An 18,327-nucleotide genomic window follows, 5' to 3' on the forward strand; every position below is an offset into this window, starting at 1 on the left:
ATTTTCTCCCAGTATATAGCTTTTTTTTCCCTCCCATTTTCCTAACAAGATTTTTGACAAAACCAAAAAATTTGGCTTTTATATCCAATATATTCATTTTTCATGTTATGGATCATATTTGGGGCATCAAATCTAAAAACTTTTTGCCAAGCTCTAGAAGGAAAAGACTGTCTTGTACATTTTTTTCTAACTATTTTATGGTTTTATGTTTTACCTTTAAATCTTTGATCTACATTGAGCTAACTTTTGTATAAAATGTGGGGTTTATGTTGAAGTTTGTTTCTTTGCCTATGGTTGTCCAAATGCACCAGCCCTATCTGTTGAAAGGCTTTCCTTCCTCCATGCATTTGCCTTCGCATCCTTACTAAAAATCAGATAAACAGGTTTATATGCTTCTATATCTGGGTTCTATAGATCAGCCTGTGCCACTGATTGGACTGACTGTCTAAAAGCAGCCACAATATCTTGGTTACTATACCCAAACAGTAAGCCTTAACATGAAGTACAATGATCCTCACATTTTATTCCTCCTTTTCAAAACTGTTAGAGCCATTCTAGAACTTTTGTCTTTTCACATACTCTTATGATATGGAGGTTCAGATCTCCAAAAACATTTTGTGGTTTAAAAAAATTTTCTTTTTTTTAAAGAGAAGGTCTCACTCTTTCCCAGGCAGACTCTCCTTCCTCAGCCTCTAGAATGGCTGGAACTACATGAGGCATTTTTAGACATTTTTAAGTGCACGATTCAGTAGCAATAATTACATTAATAATTTTGTTAAAAAAAAAAAAAAAACTATAACCTACTTTCAAATCTTTCATCACCCCAAAAAGAAATTTTAATTATCTTGAAAAGGTAACTTACAATTGCCCTTTTCCACCAGCCAATGATAACTTCTTATCTACTGCATGTCTGTACTGATTTTTGTACTCCAGGTACCTCATGAGAGTGGAGTCACACAACATTTGTCCTTTGTGACTGTCTTATTACACTTGCCATAATGTTTTTGTGGTTCACCCAGGTTATAGTATGTATCGGAATTTCATTACCTTTTCTTTTTTCTTAGGGACGCTGAGGATTGAACCCATAGCCTATGTAAGGCTAAGCACTTGTTCTACTACTGAGCTACACTCCTAGCCCCTTCCCCTTCTCAAGTCTAAATAATAATTAATTGTACATATATACACATACCACACTTTGTGAATCAATTTATTTGTTGATGGACATTTAGATAGTTTCATCTTTTGGCTATTGGGAATAATGCTATTATAAACACTGGTATACAAAAAGGGTTATGTAAGCATAGATGTTGCAAAGATTACATAAGAGGACAGTGTTAATAGGTTTATTTCAATGCATTTGAAAACACATGAAATAAATTAATTTCTATAGAAAAATACCAAATGTAATTCAAGTAGAAAGAGGACATCCAGAACATCCTACAGAAGTTGATTTACTTGAAAATTCGAGGTAAGCTTTGGCAATTTACTGACATATCTCAAAATAAAAAGTAAAAAGGGCTGGAAGTATAACTCATGGGTTAAGTACCCTTTGGTTCAATTGGAGTATCAAAAAGTAAAGGAAGTGATTCAATACCAAAAAGAAAAAAAAAAAAAAAAAAAAACCTCCTCAAATAAAATGCTAGAATCAAATGATCTCAAGAAGTGAATATTCAGGTAATCCTAATCTGGCTTCTCTTCCAGAGCTGAGGAAAAAAGAAAACTCCTCAGGTTATAATTATTAAACATTAATTTAACCTTGACATCAAAACTGTAACAAGGACATTCTTACTCATGAAATTGATGCAAAATTCTAACCAAGATATTAGCAAACTGAACCCAGTGATGTGTAAAGTAAGGAAACTATATTTCATGCCCAATTGGGCTTATGTCAGGAATGTAAATGATTTCCAGGCCCTAACTCCTGCAACAGGGTGACTGGCAGTTTTGTTCACTTAGAAAGAAAGAGCGACAAGTTGCAGCTAAGAGCATGAGAGCAATTAAGTGTCCAGTGCAGGGAACTTGTAAATATCCCAGTTGAGATGTCTAGCAGCACCCAAGGATCCTGCTGTGCAGTCCACCTAGGCTGGGCTGCAGATGGCACTGAGAATCCCCAGCACAGACATGGCACAAGTCTTAAAGTGGGATAGAATTACCCAGGGAAGCTGGGTGCAGCAAAGAAAGAAGAGGACCAGTGTTTAAAGAAAAGGACTCCCTAAAGAGGCTGGCCCAAGAAAAAGGGAAAGAAAGGAACAGGGAGGCAAGAAGGAAAGTGACTCAAGTCAGACAATGAGAAAGAAAAGGAGCCTAAAGAATTCAGTCACTGGGATGCTGTGTGACAGGGAAGAAGCCAGACTGCTGGGGGATGACAAATGAATAGAGAAACAGAAATAGGGATTGCGGCCCTTGCTTACAAAAAGACTGGCTGAGGAGAGAAGCAGAGAGTGTGCAGGAGCCAAGGGAGAAGCAGATCAGAGATGGGCACATGTGCAGACCACCGGACAGGAGGGTGGTAAGCAACAGAGAGGGTGGTGAGCAAAAACACAACAGCGTTCCCATCCTCCACATGCCAGAAAGGAAAAGATGAACTGTCCTTCAGTCACAGCCCTAAGGCATGAAGATACAACCACCACAAGTAGCTCCAAACCCATCCTAGGCAACTGCACCACCTGCTTCCAACACTGATAAAGCCCCAGCCCCTGTCCAGCAACCATGCTTCCAGGGCTAAAGGCAAACTGTTCCTTCCAAGTCAACCCATCCCTGACCTCCACATTGACCCCAAAATGAAGGAGGCAAGAGCAGGGAGTACTGAGGCCAGGACTTGGGGAACATGATCATGGAAAGTTCAAATGGGGCCATGAGTGTTGGACAGGAGGAAGGGCCCTGTGGATGAGGCCACGGACAGCAACACAGACACTTAGCACTACCCTTTTGGTCATATCCACAAAAAACTCGAGACTTGGGGAGGCCCTACAATCTGCACAGGAGCCACAAGTCAAATCCACATCTGTCCCACTGCAAGGCCTGTGCTCTCACACCCCACTACCCCCTGCCTTCTACAACCACCCCTCCTGCTTTAAACCCTAATTACAGTTTGGGAAACTTTTCCAACATCACTTCCCCCACTCTGGCTCTTATTGGTTAGAGGTGTGTCTGCTTCCTTTACACTCACATCATTCATTCCAGAACTGAAGCTCTTTGGCCCCAGGCTCTTTCATGGAAGTGATTAATGAAAAAACGAATACATGTGTAATCACCAAATGTGCTATGTGCCAACTTGCTTCCAAAGGGCCTTTAAATGTCCCTCACAAGGGATACATGATGTCCAAGGCACTCCTTAGCTATAGTTCTTACAAACGCAAAGCAACACTGTCCATTTTGTTTATCACAAGTTCCACATTACTGAATCTAGTCTCCACTGAAGAGATTTCACCATCATTGCATACCTGAAACCAAAAAGCATATCTTACCTGAATTTTGATGGGCCAGGTGAAATTACTGACATAAACAAAGAAAGTGATATTTGGGTGGTTTCGAAAATCAAACTTTTCATTAGAGAAACTGTCTTTGTACTCCTTAATGTTGGTTTTTGAAACAACAGGCATCTCTTCTCCAGCCTGGGTTCCAGCTATTAAGGAGAAAATAATGAAAATTAGGGACTTTTTTGGCAAGAGGTGGGGGATAGAATTTGCTCTTGATAATAATAATAGTATTTACTGAATAATCATAAAGTCATAGGAATAACTTTTATAGATTCTATCTCCCTTAATCCTGAAAACAATCTCATTATCCGTATTTAAAGATTAAGAAACCAAAGTTACAAGAAAATAAGTAATTTGCCTCAGGCTGATTGGCCAGCAAGGAGTGTAGGTGGGATTTGAGGCTGGGCAGGCTGATTCATAATCCTGTGCCCCAAATCAGAATGGTTTTGACCAGGAACCCCCTACCACCTACCAACCCTGAAACTGTGAAATTACAGACACTAGCAGAGTCCTATTAACACATGCTATCACTCAATCTGCAACAATGCCTCAATTCCTTTGCATTTCCCTTTAACATCTATGTGGCAACGTTCCAGGCATATGTACCAGGAAGACTGGTTCAATCCTCATTTTCTAACCAGCAGTGGCCTCAAGTCTCCACAAGGAATTAGATGCTCAAGGTGATGCCTTCTGCTACCAGTTACCAGTATAGTTAAGTCCCCCATCCTCCTGTAACTCATTTGTTCCCAGATGGTTTTTCCTCATTCCAGATTCTCCCTCAGCCAGGAACTCGAGTGTGAATAAAGACTCACAAAATGCACTCTTTTCCATGTTGAGTTAAAATGTGGGACTACAGCCCCGCCTGTCATGTTTTCATTGAGATGGTCACTGAAAATCTTTTAAGCCCTAATAAACCCCCAAATGACAGCAAAGATTATATTCCTATATTATATTATACCAGTCTGATTAGTTTTTGTGTGGTCAAAAACAAGAGTATTGTAACAGCAGAGACGTTGACAAAACTGAGCTACCATTCTGTGACAACTGCCCATGTTCAAGCATTACATTGAGTACTTCCTTTATCATCTCATGTAATTCCTGCAATACTCTACATGGCAAGGTGTTTTTACTGTCCCATTTCCTACACAAGGAAAGTGGCTCAGAAAGCTACTTTCAACAGCACAGTGCAAGTAAATAATAGGCAGAATTGAACTCAGCTCTATTTGTCAAGTTATCATGTTATGCAGTGGTAATGTGTCCTAACCACTACATCAGGGTCATCAAGTCTTTAATAAATCATAGTTAAGGCAAACCAGATAGCAACAGCTATGCTTTCAGAGTTTGGTTTAATTCCCAATGTATGGTTCTCTGTACCTATTAAAATCTCATTTTATTTAAACATTTCCATTTCTTGAAACTGAATCACTGATATTTTTCCCCTCTGAGTCATGGATCTGGATGTTGAGGACAGTGGCAGAGCAGTGACCACTGCAAGGGTGTGAGTGGGGGGGGGGAGGGGGAAGCCACCTACTGAGCCTGAGCCATGGTAGGTGATGGCAGCTCTCACTTCATTTAATCTACATTGTTCTAGGAGGTAAATGTTGCTATGCTCACTTTACTGATGAACAATCCAGAGAGGGATTTGGACACTTGCTCAAGGTCTCATGAATAGTATATGCCAAAACTGGGTTTTAAAAAAAATCCATCTGTCTGTCTCCAGAGCCTCTTTTCCCAACTCCTATGTTACAGTTCTCTACCCACAAACTCCACTCACAGTGTGTTTGCTAGATGTGTCTTTACCTGAGAAGCTGGCAGCCCAGGTGATATTGAGGTTGAAGTTTTTGGAGGCATTGATGAACATGTCCAGATCCCTGTTTTGCTGATGAGAGGTATAAATAAATAGATATATAATTCTACTATTCTTGACTTTCTCAACTACAGAATATTTTACAATGTTTCAAGAGAAATTTGTGCTTATAGAAGAGTTATAAAAATTCCTAAGCAATTTTCCTCAATATAAGCAACATACCCCATATAAAATTTCATTTCCCTCCCAGAAAAGAACACGGCATTCAATGCTTCTTTCAGATGCCTAACTGCATGAAAAAGTTCATTTTTAGAAGGGAGTTTTAAAATATGTTCTAAAATATGTTCTCATATGTAGAGAACAATAATTTATACCTTCTGACCTATGTCAGAGGAGCAAGACTCCTCAGGATCCTCTGGACAGCTGTTTCCAAATATCTGGAGCTCCCACTTACTAGGAAATACATGACCCAGTGCCTCAGTTTCAATGTATTTATTTATTTATAACTTAACCCATGTCTAAATTCATAAATTATAATACAGTACAAAATTTCTCCTATATGGAAATGGTCTTAAAAATTAGTATAAAACTGAAGCATACTAAACAATCATTTAATTATATTCATTCATGATATTATAACATTTTTCTTTTACTAAAAATATTATTTCAAGACAAATATGAATGAGTAAGCTTTCTTAACTTTGACAAACATCTTTACCCCTTAACAGATTCAGCATTTCAAGGGGCAGCCTAATTCATTTTGATTCTTAGTTTTAAATACTGAAAAACTTATCTATGAGGAATGTTGATCCAGATGGAAGAAGACAATGCTTGCTGTGCTACATAAATTCTAATACTAATTTTTAGTTTTCACTGAAACTTGACTAGTAAACTTCTCAGTCAGGGTCAATTCTTTCTGCAATCTCATTAGATGTTATATCTTACATTTTATACATTCTTAATTTTAAAAGATACTAAAACGGGTTGGAAAATTAAGGATGATGTTGTCTTAATATTTATTATAACACAAAACTAGAACAATGGAAATATATGCATATAATAATTTTTAAAATGTGATCTCCAAATAAGAGGTTTCTCTCACAAAGTAGTTACTTTTTCACTTATTGGGAAAACCTCACCTCCTGTTGCTGGCATCAATTGTTTCTTTCCATGATAAGGATCAAAAAAACTCAAAACCCTTGTGTTTTTGTAAAAGAGAGAACATATACATTTGGATATTTCTATTAAATATTCTGATATAACATAAATAGGGAAATGCAAAGAGGTTTGGTTTGACAAACTTTGACTGTCAAGGTCTCTTTCCACTTTATTTATTTAGAAGTATTACGAATATTCTTCCATATTTATTTTTTAAAAATCAAATTTACATCATCAATTGTATCGTAAAAGGCTATGAGCATTTCTACCACTTGCTTATAAATATTAGGCAATAATAAATTTCATGTGTACCAGTTTTGCTGTAACTTTGTCCTAAAATGTTTTTTTAAAATTCCAGATAATACAGTTACTTAAATGACACACCTACACAGTTTTTCCAAAATGTCTTCATTTGTAGTCACCTATTACTTTTACTTAAAGGCCATTCACTGTTCTTCTTTTCATATTTTTATAATTTTTTTTAGTTGTCAATGGATCTTTATTTATTTATATATGGTGTGAGACTCGAACCCAAGTGCTCTTCCCCTGAGCTACAACCGCAGACATTGTTTTCATATTTTGAGATGGGGCCTTGCTACATTGCCCAGGATGGCCTGGAACACAATATTCTCCTGCGTCAGCCTCCTGAGTAGCTGGAACAACAGGCATACGCCATCTTGACCAACAGTCATTCACTCATCTTAATTTTATCATTGAAATGGAATATTTAAAACAAATCTTACTTTCACTTAATAGTAAATATACCATACTATGGACTTTGTTCTGCCTTTTTGTTTTTGAAATTAGTTATTAGTGATAACATGTTAAAAAAAAAAAGGAATACACATTTGTTTACAGTCACATTGTTTTCCATGTGTTACTTGTCACATTTATTGTGGCAGGATTTGTGATGGCAAATGGCTTTAGGTATGTCAGTGAGAAGAAACTTCCAAGGAATGACCTAAATAACTTAAGATCAAGTTTAATAAAATTTTCCCAAAGTATTAGAATGGGTATGGACTTTAGAGAGTTCATTAACAATACCACAGTTCAGTGGTAAAAGCTCATGCTTAGTAGGAACTGGCCCTGGGTTCAAGTCCTAGCATGAAAAGATGAAGAAAGAAATTGTACAGACGCATCTTCATGTTCTAGAAGGTTTGCTTTTAAATGTCATGCTGTGTTGGCTCCTTTCTATCAATAGGTAATGTCTTTGGGCAGGATAGACTTTATAATTAATGAGAGTAGATATAAATGCACATTTCAAATAGTTGTTTTAAACCATGTGAATTACTTTCTGGCCAACTTCTTATTGGACCAACTAAACTTTTTTCTGTTTTACCTCCCAATGAGGCTTAGAATTCCTTCTAGAAATAGAAGTAACACCTAGCACCCCCTGTGCTGTCTGCTTATTCTTGTACCATGGTGTTAACGGATTTCAATCGGGATTTTATTTTCCTGTTTTGGACCCAGTACTTTTCTACTGCTGAGCTACAGCCCCAGCCTTTTATTTTATTTTTTATTTTCACACAGGGTATCACCAAGTTTCTGAGGCTGCCCTTGGACTTGTGATCCTCTGGTCTAGCCTCACAAGAAGCTTAGATTACAGGTGTGGGCCACCATCCAAGTCAGCAATTTTTTACGACTGATTTTTAAGCCCCAGTCCCTTCTGTGAGTAAGTCTGGGCTCTGCCATCTGCTCCCTAATGATGGCACTCCCTTTGCAGTCTCCTCTGTCTGGGGCTGTGATGAGCAGAAATACTAAGTGTATGTGGTGTGAATGTCAGTCTGTGTATCAGGTTCTGGTAAATCTTATAACACTACTGCTCTTACTTTCTGGATGGAAAGGAGATAAAATGTCAACTCTAAATTTTTTTTTCCTGCACTTCTAAACATGCTATATACTGTACTCTACTCTGAAACTACTGTTAAAGCAGTACTTTTAGACAGGATGACCAAGAAAAAAAATCCTAACAAATTCAAAATAAATGAGTCAACTTTTAAAAATCTTACTTCATCAGGAGTAGCTACAAAATTGATGGCTGTGTAATAGCGATCATCTTCCTGGGAGAGGCTAAAAGTGAACTGATAGTCAATGAGAAGAGTATCTATGGAGAGAAAGAAATGCACATTTAAAATTAAAATAGAGCAAAAAAGAACAATTTGCTCAAGACACAGATTGCTGTTCTGAAAAACTCAATAGCCAAACTCTGACTTACCCATATCCAGGTTTTTCAAAGAAAACCAAGTCCTTCGGCAACATCATTTTATTTGAGTTATTCATCAAACCCTCTTTATATAATGACCCTAGATGAGATTTGGCTTCAGCCTAACTCACTCACAAATGTAACTGAACATTTGTATGTGCTAAATTTTGCTTATGGATACAAAGACATAAGTTAATGGTGTGAAAGAAACTAAAACTCCATGGAAAATAGTTGCTTCCAGGTCTGGGCAAGGAATATGTGCCCTGCGTATTTTGTTGCAAAAGAGAAGAAAGCACTCAGAGACTAATGTGATATAGTTCAAAAAGAGTTTAATGCCCCAAACTGGTAATGTAATTTAAAAAATTTTAACAACTGAAACTTTATTTAATAATGGGCAAAGAACTTGAACAGACATTTCTCCAAAGAAGATACACAAATGGCCAATAAGCAGATGAAAAGATACTGAATAACACTGATCATTGGGAAAATGCAAATAAAAACCAAAATGAGATTACATCTCATCCCATTAGGATGGCTGCTATGAAAACAAAACAACAACAACAACAACAAAAAAAAAAACCCAAAAACAAAAACAAAGAAAAAACCCCAGAAAATGACAAGTACTGGGGAGTGAAACTGGAATGCTCATGCATTGCTGATGAGAGTAAAAAACAGTGCAGTTTCTGTAGAAAAAAGTGCAGGGATTCCTCAAAAAAAATTAAACACAGTGCCAGCCTTGACTTCTATTTTTAGCTCTATATCCATAGATTTAACCATGTAATTTCTGTGGGATTTCAAGATAACCCAAATCCTAGAATTCTTCCTTCATTCTTCAATCAGTCTCTCTCTATCTCTATCTCTCTGAAAAGCATGATAAGATGTTGAGGGAGGAGGGCTGGGATTGTGGCTTAGCGGTACAGTGCTTACCCAGACGTGCGAGGCCCTGGGTTCGATTCTCAGTACCACATAAAAAATAAATAAATAAAATAAAGGTATTGTGTCCAACTACAACTAAAAAAATAAATATAAAAAAAGAAAAAAGATGTGAAGGGAGGAAAAGAAAACTGAGAGAATGGTTCTAAAGCCCTCAGTTAATAAGTGGTAATGGTCAGGAAGGTGGTATGTAAACAGACTTTAATATGGTGTCATTGGAAGATTACTGGTGATCTGGCCAGGGAAGAAACAAAAATCCAAATGTATTAGGTCATAGAAAGAAAAATGAGAGTCAATGAAATTAAAAACAAACAACAAAGAACACTTCATAACAAAATGGTTTCAATATTGCTAAAAATAAGAAACCCTGCCTTTTCTTTGGGTTTACTGGAATAGACAATAAGATGACACTTTCTAATAAGAATTTTGAATTTCTTATTCATTCTATAGGGCAGGTATTAGCATTACATGAGAAAATTTAATTTCAAAGGAAGATAGAAACTTCCCCAAGTTGGTAATAGATATGAATTCAAGTTTGCTTGAATAAAAACAAAGTTATACTCTAAAAAAAAAATTAAGCACAGCATTACAGATGATCTAGCAGTTGCATTTCTGGATACACACCCAAAAGGACTGAAAGCAAGATCTCACATGGATATTTGTTTACCAGGTCATAGCAGCATTACTCACTATAGCCAAAAGATGGAAACAAGCCATGCTCACTAAGGAATAGATAAGCAAAATATGGAATGTACAATCAGATATTATTCAGCCATAAAAAGAAAAGGAAGTCTTACATACACTATAACATAGATGAACCATGAAGACCTCATATCAACTATAAGAAGTCAGCCCCAAAAAGAGAAATACTATGTTTCTACTTAGAGAAGATACCCAGAGAGGTCAAATTCATAGGAACAGAAAAGGACAGGTGGTGACTGGTGTCAGGGGGGAGGAGGAAATGGAGAGTTGTTGTTTATTTTTTAACTGTTTCAGAAACTGCCAAATGGCTTTCCAAAATGGCTATACCACTTAACATTCAATAAGCAATACATGAAGGTTCCTATTCTTCAACACCCTTGCTGAAATATGGTGTTAGCTTTTCTTCTCTCCAATGAGAAATAGATTCTAATGTGCATGATCACAAAAATTTCAGTGATATGTCTCTGCTTCCAAATTTCAACCTTTAAGAAATGATTATAGGTCTGGGGTTGTTGCTAAGTGGTAGAGCGCTTGCCTAGTACATGTGAGGCACCAGGTTCAATCCTCTCCACCACATAAAATAAATAAATAAAGGTATTGTGTCCATCCACAATTTTAAAAATATTTTTTTAAAAAAAGAAATGAGGGGGCTGGGGTTGTGGCTCAGCGGTAGAGCGCTCACCTAGCATGTGCGAGGTTCTGGGTTCAATCCTCAGCAACACATAAAAATAAATAAATAAAATAAAGATATTGTGTCCAACTAAAAAAAATAAATATTAAAAAAAAAAAAAGAAATGAGGGCTGGGGTTGTGACTCAGAGGTAGAGTGCTCACCTAGCATGCATGAGGCACTGGGTTCAATCCTCAGCACCACATACAAATAAAATAAAGATGCATGGTACTATCTCTACTTTTTTGTATTTGCTAAGAGTTGCTTTGTGGCATATTATATGGTCTATTTTAGAGAAGGATCCATGTGCTACTGAGAAGAAAGTGTATCTGGTTGATGCAGGTTGAAATATTCTGTAGGTATCAGTTAAGTCTAAGTTATTGATTGTATTATTGAGTTCTATAGTTTCTTTATTCAACTTTTGTTTGGAGAGAAGTGTGTTAAAGTCACCCAAGATTATTGTGTTGTGGTCAATTTGACTCTTGAAGTTGAGAAGAATTTGTTTGATGGACATAGCTGCATCATTGTTTGGGGCATATATATTTATGATTATTATGTCTTCTTGGTGTATGGTTCCCTTGAGCAGTATGTAAAACCAAATGCCAAACATTTTCTCTGATATAAGGAGGCTGATTCATAGTGGGGTAGGGAGGGGGAGCATGGGAGGAACAGATGAATTCTAGATAGGGTAGAGGAATGGGAGGGAAAGGAAGGGGGCAGGGGGTTAGCAAGGATGGTGAAATGCGATAGACATCATTATTCAAAGTACATGTATGAAGACACGAATTGGTGTCAACATACTTTATTACAACCAGAGATATGAAAAATTGTGCTGTGTATAATAATTGTGCTGTATAATAAGAATTGTAATGCATTCCACTGTCATTTATTTTTTAAAAATAAAAAACAAATAAAATAAAGATATTGTATCTACCTATAACTAAAAAATAAATATTAAAAAAAATGAATAGTTCTGCAGTTTCAATGATATCAAAGGATACTATCCACAATGATCTGAAATGATTATTAAAATATTCCAACCCTTTTCCAGTCTGGTGAGGACAGATTTGCAAATATTTTCTCTAGCCTATTTTAATTTGTTTTGAATGGTGTTTGTTTAAATAGAAGCCTGAAATTTGGATAAAGTCTCATTAATTAACTTTTTCTTTATGAATTATGACATTAGAGCTATTCGATCCAACAGAGCAGATACGTTAACTCCTTTTTCTGGATCCACAATCTGGCATACCAGATTGTATACCAGATATTGTGGATTGCCACAGGGGGAAAAAAATCCATCTATCCATAAATGGTCACCTTGCCAGATTCACATTTCACTCTAAGATAATCATGTGATGTTTTATTTTAAAAACTTGTTCCTAAAGAAGTAGTTAACACAAATCAACTCCAGAAAGAATGATGAAATTTCATCTATATTTTAAGAATTCTGTTTATTATCAATATTCTCAGATATGAAATGTTAGATATCCTCAACCAGGTGGTTGCAAATGAAGTACGGTTTCGAGAACATAAACAAGGAAATCCAGGGGTGCATGACTCTGTATTGGCCTCTGCTATCTTCTACAAACATTACCATAAACGTGGCCACTTAAAAATAGCTTAAAATAGGCAAACCCACCAAGTCAGGGGACAATTGCATGGTGGTAGCGCTTACCATTCTCAAACCATGTTGTAGAAAATAATGGAGTTTTACAGAACTACTACTCCTTTTAGAAATTAAGAATTACAAAAATACTTACAATAACACGTTCCTTTGAGAGGATTTCCCTGGTATCGATTTTCTACCTCACATCTAGGAGGAAAAAAATGTAATTATTTTTTCTGTTATTTAATATGGAATCTACATTCATTTTAAATCAAGTAGATCCTTTTACATAGACCACAACCAGTTTTGAGTCCTGATAATTACAGTCTTCACCATTATTTATATCAGGTGGATTAAGAGGAGTGTGCCTGAATTTTCATACAGATTGCCCATCAGTTCCACCACCACTATATAAAAACAATGAATAAACATTTGCCAACGCACAGGAGATAAATCCAAATGTCATAAACCTAGATCCTATTTATTATAATGAAAAGCACATTTTCACATTCCTGTGAACTTCATGTTCTTCTAAAAATGCAACTAAAACATTTTTCAAATATTCATTTCTTTCCTGTACTCCCTCGGTAAACTGACCCTGTTCTTTACACCCAAATGAGAAAAAACTAAATACCAAGGATCACTTAAAAAGTAACTAACACTCTTAAACAAGTACTGGCTAGCCTGGAGAGAATATAATTTCCTCTTAAAATGAATATTAATTTCTCCTTAGATGTCATTTACAAACTCAGCGAAACCCATCTCCCTCTCCACAAAGCCAACTAGCAAGCAAAGTGGCTATGAAGTTCACAGGAAGGAGGGAGAGCTGCGGGAAACACTTTTCCCAGTTCAAATGAGCCAGGGACGCTGCCCTTTCATCCAGGGAGATGACAGGCATTTGTCTCTATCTACAACTTCTAGAAATCACTTGAAAGTCCTCCACTGCATGCCACATCATGTCTTTGCTGTTTCCCCCAATAGAGGGCAACAGTGACTAATTTTGCTCTCACATTTTTCTGTGAAAAGGAACCTAGATCTGAAATTTAAATTTAATCTTTGATTAGACTTTTCTTAACATATTGGCTTTGGGGAAGCATGAAATTGACAACCATGTACATTTATATAAACTATAATATAATCTATGAAGTGTTCATAGACCAATTCCTTGCTGAATAATATCCATGTTACTGGTGACATTCTTTAAGGAAAATGAAGTTTGCCAATGATGATGTATCTGCACATATCAGCTCAAGATTTTCACACTAAACACATCTCTCTTAAGTCTCTTCCTGAGAGAGTGGATAAGCCTGGCTACGTGTTTCATGAGGTTTTCTACTATAGCAGATAGGAATATGTTAATTGGGGGCAATCTCTCTTGTTGCAACTCTCCAGGATACTAAAAACAATTACTGCTACTTCCCCTATTGGGAGATGGGGAAACTGAGTCTTGGCATGGTTCTGTGATCTGTCTCAAAAGATCCTGCTCAATGGAAGCACAGCCAGGTCTGAAACCCAATGCTGTTTGACGTTAAGCCGCATCCTTATGGACAGAGACTTGAAGCCTTCCCCTTGAAGATGATAAACACACTTCACCAAAAGAAGGGCAGAACAGGAGGGATGTGTGCAAGGCAAGAGAATCACCCACTATCAGAGAAACAAAATGCCAAAGAAACACAAAGAAGCACTGGTTCAACACCAGTTCTTCCAACTCCATCCCTCAGAAAAAGTGCAAATTTCTAATGGTAGCTGCTAAGTTAAAGGATTAGCAATCCAGGAAATGTCAGTATCAAACACTTTTTTAAAAATGTGAATTAAAGAGTCTTTTAAGAATTGCTACTGAAAATCCCTAAGCTTGGGGGTTGACTTGTCAGAAGCAGAAAGGGCAAAATTTCAAACTAATCTCTGGAGGGATCACTCAGAATCCATGGCAACAAAGCACAGGGAAGGGGCAGCTCCCCAGGCTAGCTTCCTAGCCCCTGTGCCATCTCTGGTGGTAGAACAGATACTCACAGCTGGCATTCATCTCCCTTGACACCCTTGGTGGTACAGAAGCACTTGCCCGTGTTGGTATTGCACAGTGAGGCATGTCCATTGCACTTACATGCTGGAGAAAAGGAAAAAGCACACAGGATACATCTGGCTTACTATCAGAGACTTTTCCCAAAACAAATAATTTTATCTGAATCAGGATTGTAGGAAGTCACACTAAAAAAAGAATATTTACTAAGTAAGATTCACAATTTTCAAGTAATGATTTAATTCTAATAATGTTCAACATTAAAGGAATTCAAGCAAAAGGACAGTAAGAAAGATAAAGCTGGTTCCGAACCACCACCAGCCGAGGCAATCTCTATTTTGACCTTAAAACTGACACTCTTTCTCAGTATTATGATTCTTTCATTTGTTCAGTGAATATTTATAATGCATTTCCAGCAAGCTGGGTGCTGGGTCCCTTCCCCCATGGAGATGCTCAGGTTGCTGATTGCCTTCTAGGAGGAGGTTGGCCAGACTGTCCTCTGCCTTAGCAGATGAATGTTCTCCAAGTGGGCCACATGTTAAAACCCTCAGGGACTCAGAAGTGAGGGACCCCCGATGGCAAGGGGAGCATTTAAGACCCTTCATCACTCATCAACCTTATCTTGCCTTTTCCTTTGCTTTTACAGAAAACAATCTTCCCATGTCCCTCCTACAGCCATCTCAGCACACCTCTGCCTAACTTTACCCAACAGTTAATTATGAGCTGTGACACATTTTATACTCCACTGAAATAAATGCAAAAGTCTCTGTGCCCAACAACTTTTCCCTTTACACCCTGATTTTCTGTAAATAAAGTAAAGAAATACTTTTTTTTGGTGGGGGGCGGGTACTGGGGATTAAACCCAGGGGCACTCAACCACTGAGCCATATCCCCAACCCTTTTTTGTATTTTATTTAGAAATAGGGTCTCACTGAGTTGTTTAGGACCTCGTTAAGTTGATCAGGCTGGCTCTGAACTCACAATCCACCTGCCTCAGCCTCTCAAGCTACTGGAATTATAGGCATGTGCCACCATGCCTGACTAAAGGTGCAGTTTAAAAATAAATACAGCCAAGTTCAAAGCCAGCCTCAGCAACTTAAATGAAACCCTAAGCAACTCAGGGAGACCTTGTCTCTAAATAAAAACATAAAATAGGGCTGGGGATGTGGCTCAGTGGTTGAGTGCCCCCGAGTTCAACCCCATTACCAAATAAATAAATAAATAAATCCCAAGAAGTGGGGGGGAAAGAGAAAATCTGTAAAACAGAACAGTACAGAGTTTACTAGAATACATGGTGGAGCAGAAATTAAGTGTCGACTCTTGCTCTGCTGAGTGTGTAGGGCAGTGTGTTCGTGAAAAGCAGAGGCCTAATGTCTGTTTTCCTGAGTTTGAATCCACTGTCCTCCACCTTAGCCCTTCTGGAATTCTAGGCATGCTACTTAGCCTTTCTGAGTCTTCTTCCTTGTCTATATGATGAGGCTAATAATAGCACCTATCTAAAAGGGTTGCTGTGAGATCTTGGGCAGGCTATGTGACTTCGGGGATGACAAAGGTCCGTTTGTCTCCAAAAACTGTCAGTACACAGCTTTGTACACATTTACCCCTCAGAAGTGTTATGTTTTGATTACTATTAAATGGATAAAGTGTATGCCACCTGAAACATGACCTCAATACATCATAGCTGCTATCCTTAGCTAAGGACTACACCATTATAAGAGGAAATACACTGAAGACTTGGTATCATTCAGTATTTTAAAAACTATACTTGTATTGTATCTAGAAAATAAAGCAATCTCTAAGTTCTAGAACAGTATACTAAAGCCCTATAGATGTCACAGAGGAAAATTTGATTTTTCTAGATAGCAGTTGCAGATATGGGGATGTTTGCTTGGAGATACAACCAAGTCAGTAGTTAAGGTCAGCACTACTGAATGAGGTTCCAGCTTATGCACATCTGTGAGATCTTGGGCAGGCTATGTAACCTTGGAGATGATAAAGATCCCTTTGTCTTCAAAGGCTGTCAGCACAAAGCTTTGTACACATTTACTCCTCAGAAATGTTATGTTTTGATTACTATCAAATAGATTAAGTGTATTCACCTATAAATGTTTTTACTGAACACTTTTAATCTGCACAAGACACTTTATTTAAGAGTAAAAGGGGGGCTGGGGTGTAGCTCAGTGGTACAGCACATGCCTAACATGCTGAGACACTGGGTTTGATCCTCAACACCACATCACAGCCACATCAATGTTTATAGCAGCACAATTCACAATAGCTAAACTGTGGAGCCAACCTAGATGTCCTTTAGCAGATGAATGGATAAAAAAAAATGTGGCATTTATACATAATTGAATATTACTCAGCACTAAAAAAGAATAAGATCATGGCATTTTCAGGGAAATGGATAGCATTAGAGAAGATTATGCTAAGTGAAGTTAGCCAATCCCAAAAAACTAAATGCCGAATGTTTTCTCTGATATAAGGGGGGTGACTCAAAGTGGGGTAGGGAGGGAGAGCAGGGGAGGAAGATTACCTCTAGATAGGGAATAAGGGTGGGAGGGAAAGGGAGGGAGGGAGAAGGGGAATAGCAAGGATGGTGGAAGGAGACGGCCATCATTATACAAAATACATGTATGAAGATGTGAATTCGGTGTCAACATACCTTAGATACAAATAAATTTATACCAATAAATTGTGGTATAAAGGTATATTAAGAATTGTAATGCAAAAAAAAATCAATAAGAGAGCTCATGTATAATGACATAATTTGGCGTGAACATACTTTATATAACTCTGTATATAAAGTTGTGCTGAAAATGGATAATTATTATTATAATTATTATTGCACTATTGTCATGTACAAAAGAAATAAATAAAAAATAAATAAAGATATTGTGTCCATCTACAACTAAAAACATGTGGTTTAGTGGTCAAGTGCCCCTGAGTTTAATCCCTGGTACCAAAAAAAAAAAAAGAGTAAAAGGAAATGACATTAGAATGGATATAGTAATTTCTCACATTATTGAGTATTAACTACGTGCCATGTACTGCTCTGATGGCTTTAATCTCAACACCACACTAAATTGCTGTTTTACAGATGAGAAAACTGGGCTGGGGATGTGGCTCAAGCGGTAGCGCGCCCGCCTGGCATGTGTGCGGCCCGGGTTCGATCCTCAGCACCACATACAAAGATGTTGTGTCTGCCAAAAACTAAAAATAAATATTAAAAATTCTCTCTCTCTCTTAAAAAAAAAAAACAGATGAAAAAACTGAACTCCAGGGAGTTGAAGGGACAGACAAAATAGCTAGACTGCCACTCTATCTTGGCTGGCCTGGGATGAGATTCTGAAGTGTCATAAAAAGAAGCCTGGAGGTGGAATATGAGGAGAAAGTAGAGATGTCCTTTCTTATTTATTTTTCCCATTCAGAACCTGAGGATTCTTTCAACTAGAAGACTACTCTAATAGCCAGGTACAATGGTGCACGTCTGTAATTCCATCAACTCAGGAGGCAGAAGCCAAAAAACTGCAATGTTAAGGCCAGTCTGGGCAATTCAGTGAGACTCTGTCTCAAAAACTAAAAATGTCTGGAGTTGTCATTCAAAGATAAGGCACCCCTGGGTTCAACCTCCAAAATCAGATGGCAAGGGGAAGAGGATAGTCTCGTAATAATTTTCAGTTGGAAACTAGAACAAATCCAAAATCAGTTCATTGATTATACATTTCCCTTTAAAAAACAATTTAGATTCTA

At 37.4% G+C, this 18,327-nt stretch overlaps 1 protein-coding gene across 1 annotated transcript in view; it reads right to left on the reverse strand.

The window, feature by feature from the left end:
• LOC114107518 (attractin) overlaps positions 1 to 18,327 on the reverse strand; it is a 140,610-nt gene that overhangs the window by 24,296 nt on the left and 97,987 nt on the right. The window contains exons 20-24 of the mRNA XM_034636196.2: positions 14,568 to 14,661; positions 12,712 to 12,764; positions 8,454 to 8,548; positions 5,280 to 5,358; positions 3,468 to 3,625 (exon numbers count right to left, since the gene is read on the reverse strand). Of these exons, the coding sequence (XP_034492087.2) occupies positions 3,468 to 3,625; positions 5,280 to 5,358; positions 8,454 to 8,548; positions 12,712 to 12,764; positions 14,568 to 14,661 (479 nt within the window). The remainder of the gene's footprint in view (positions 1 to 3,467; positions 3,626 to 5,279; positions 5,359 to 8,453; positions 8,549 to 12,711; positions 12,765 to 14,567; positions 14,662 to 18,327) is intronic.

This window comes from Marmota flaviventris, chromosome 2 (assembly GCF_047511675.1).
Source record: "Marmota flaviventris isolate mMarFla1 chromosome 2, mMarFla1.hap1, whole genome shotgun sequence".
NCBI classification, from domain to species: Eukaryota; Metazoa; Chordata; class Mammalia; order Rodentia; family Sciuridae; genus Marmota; species Marmota flaviventris.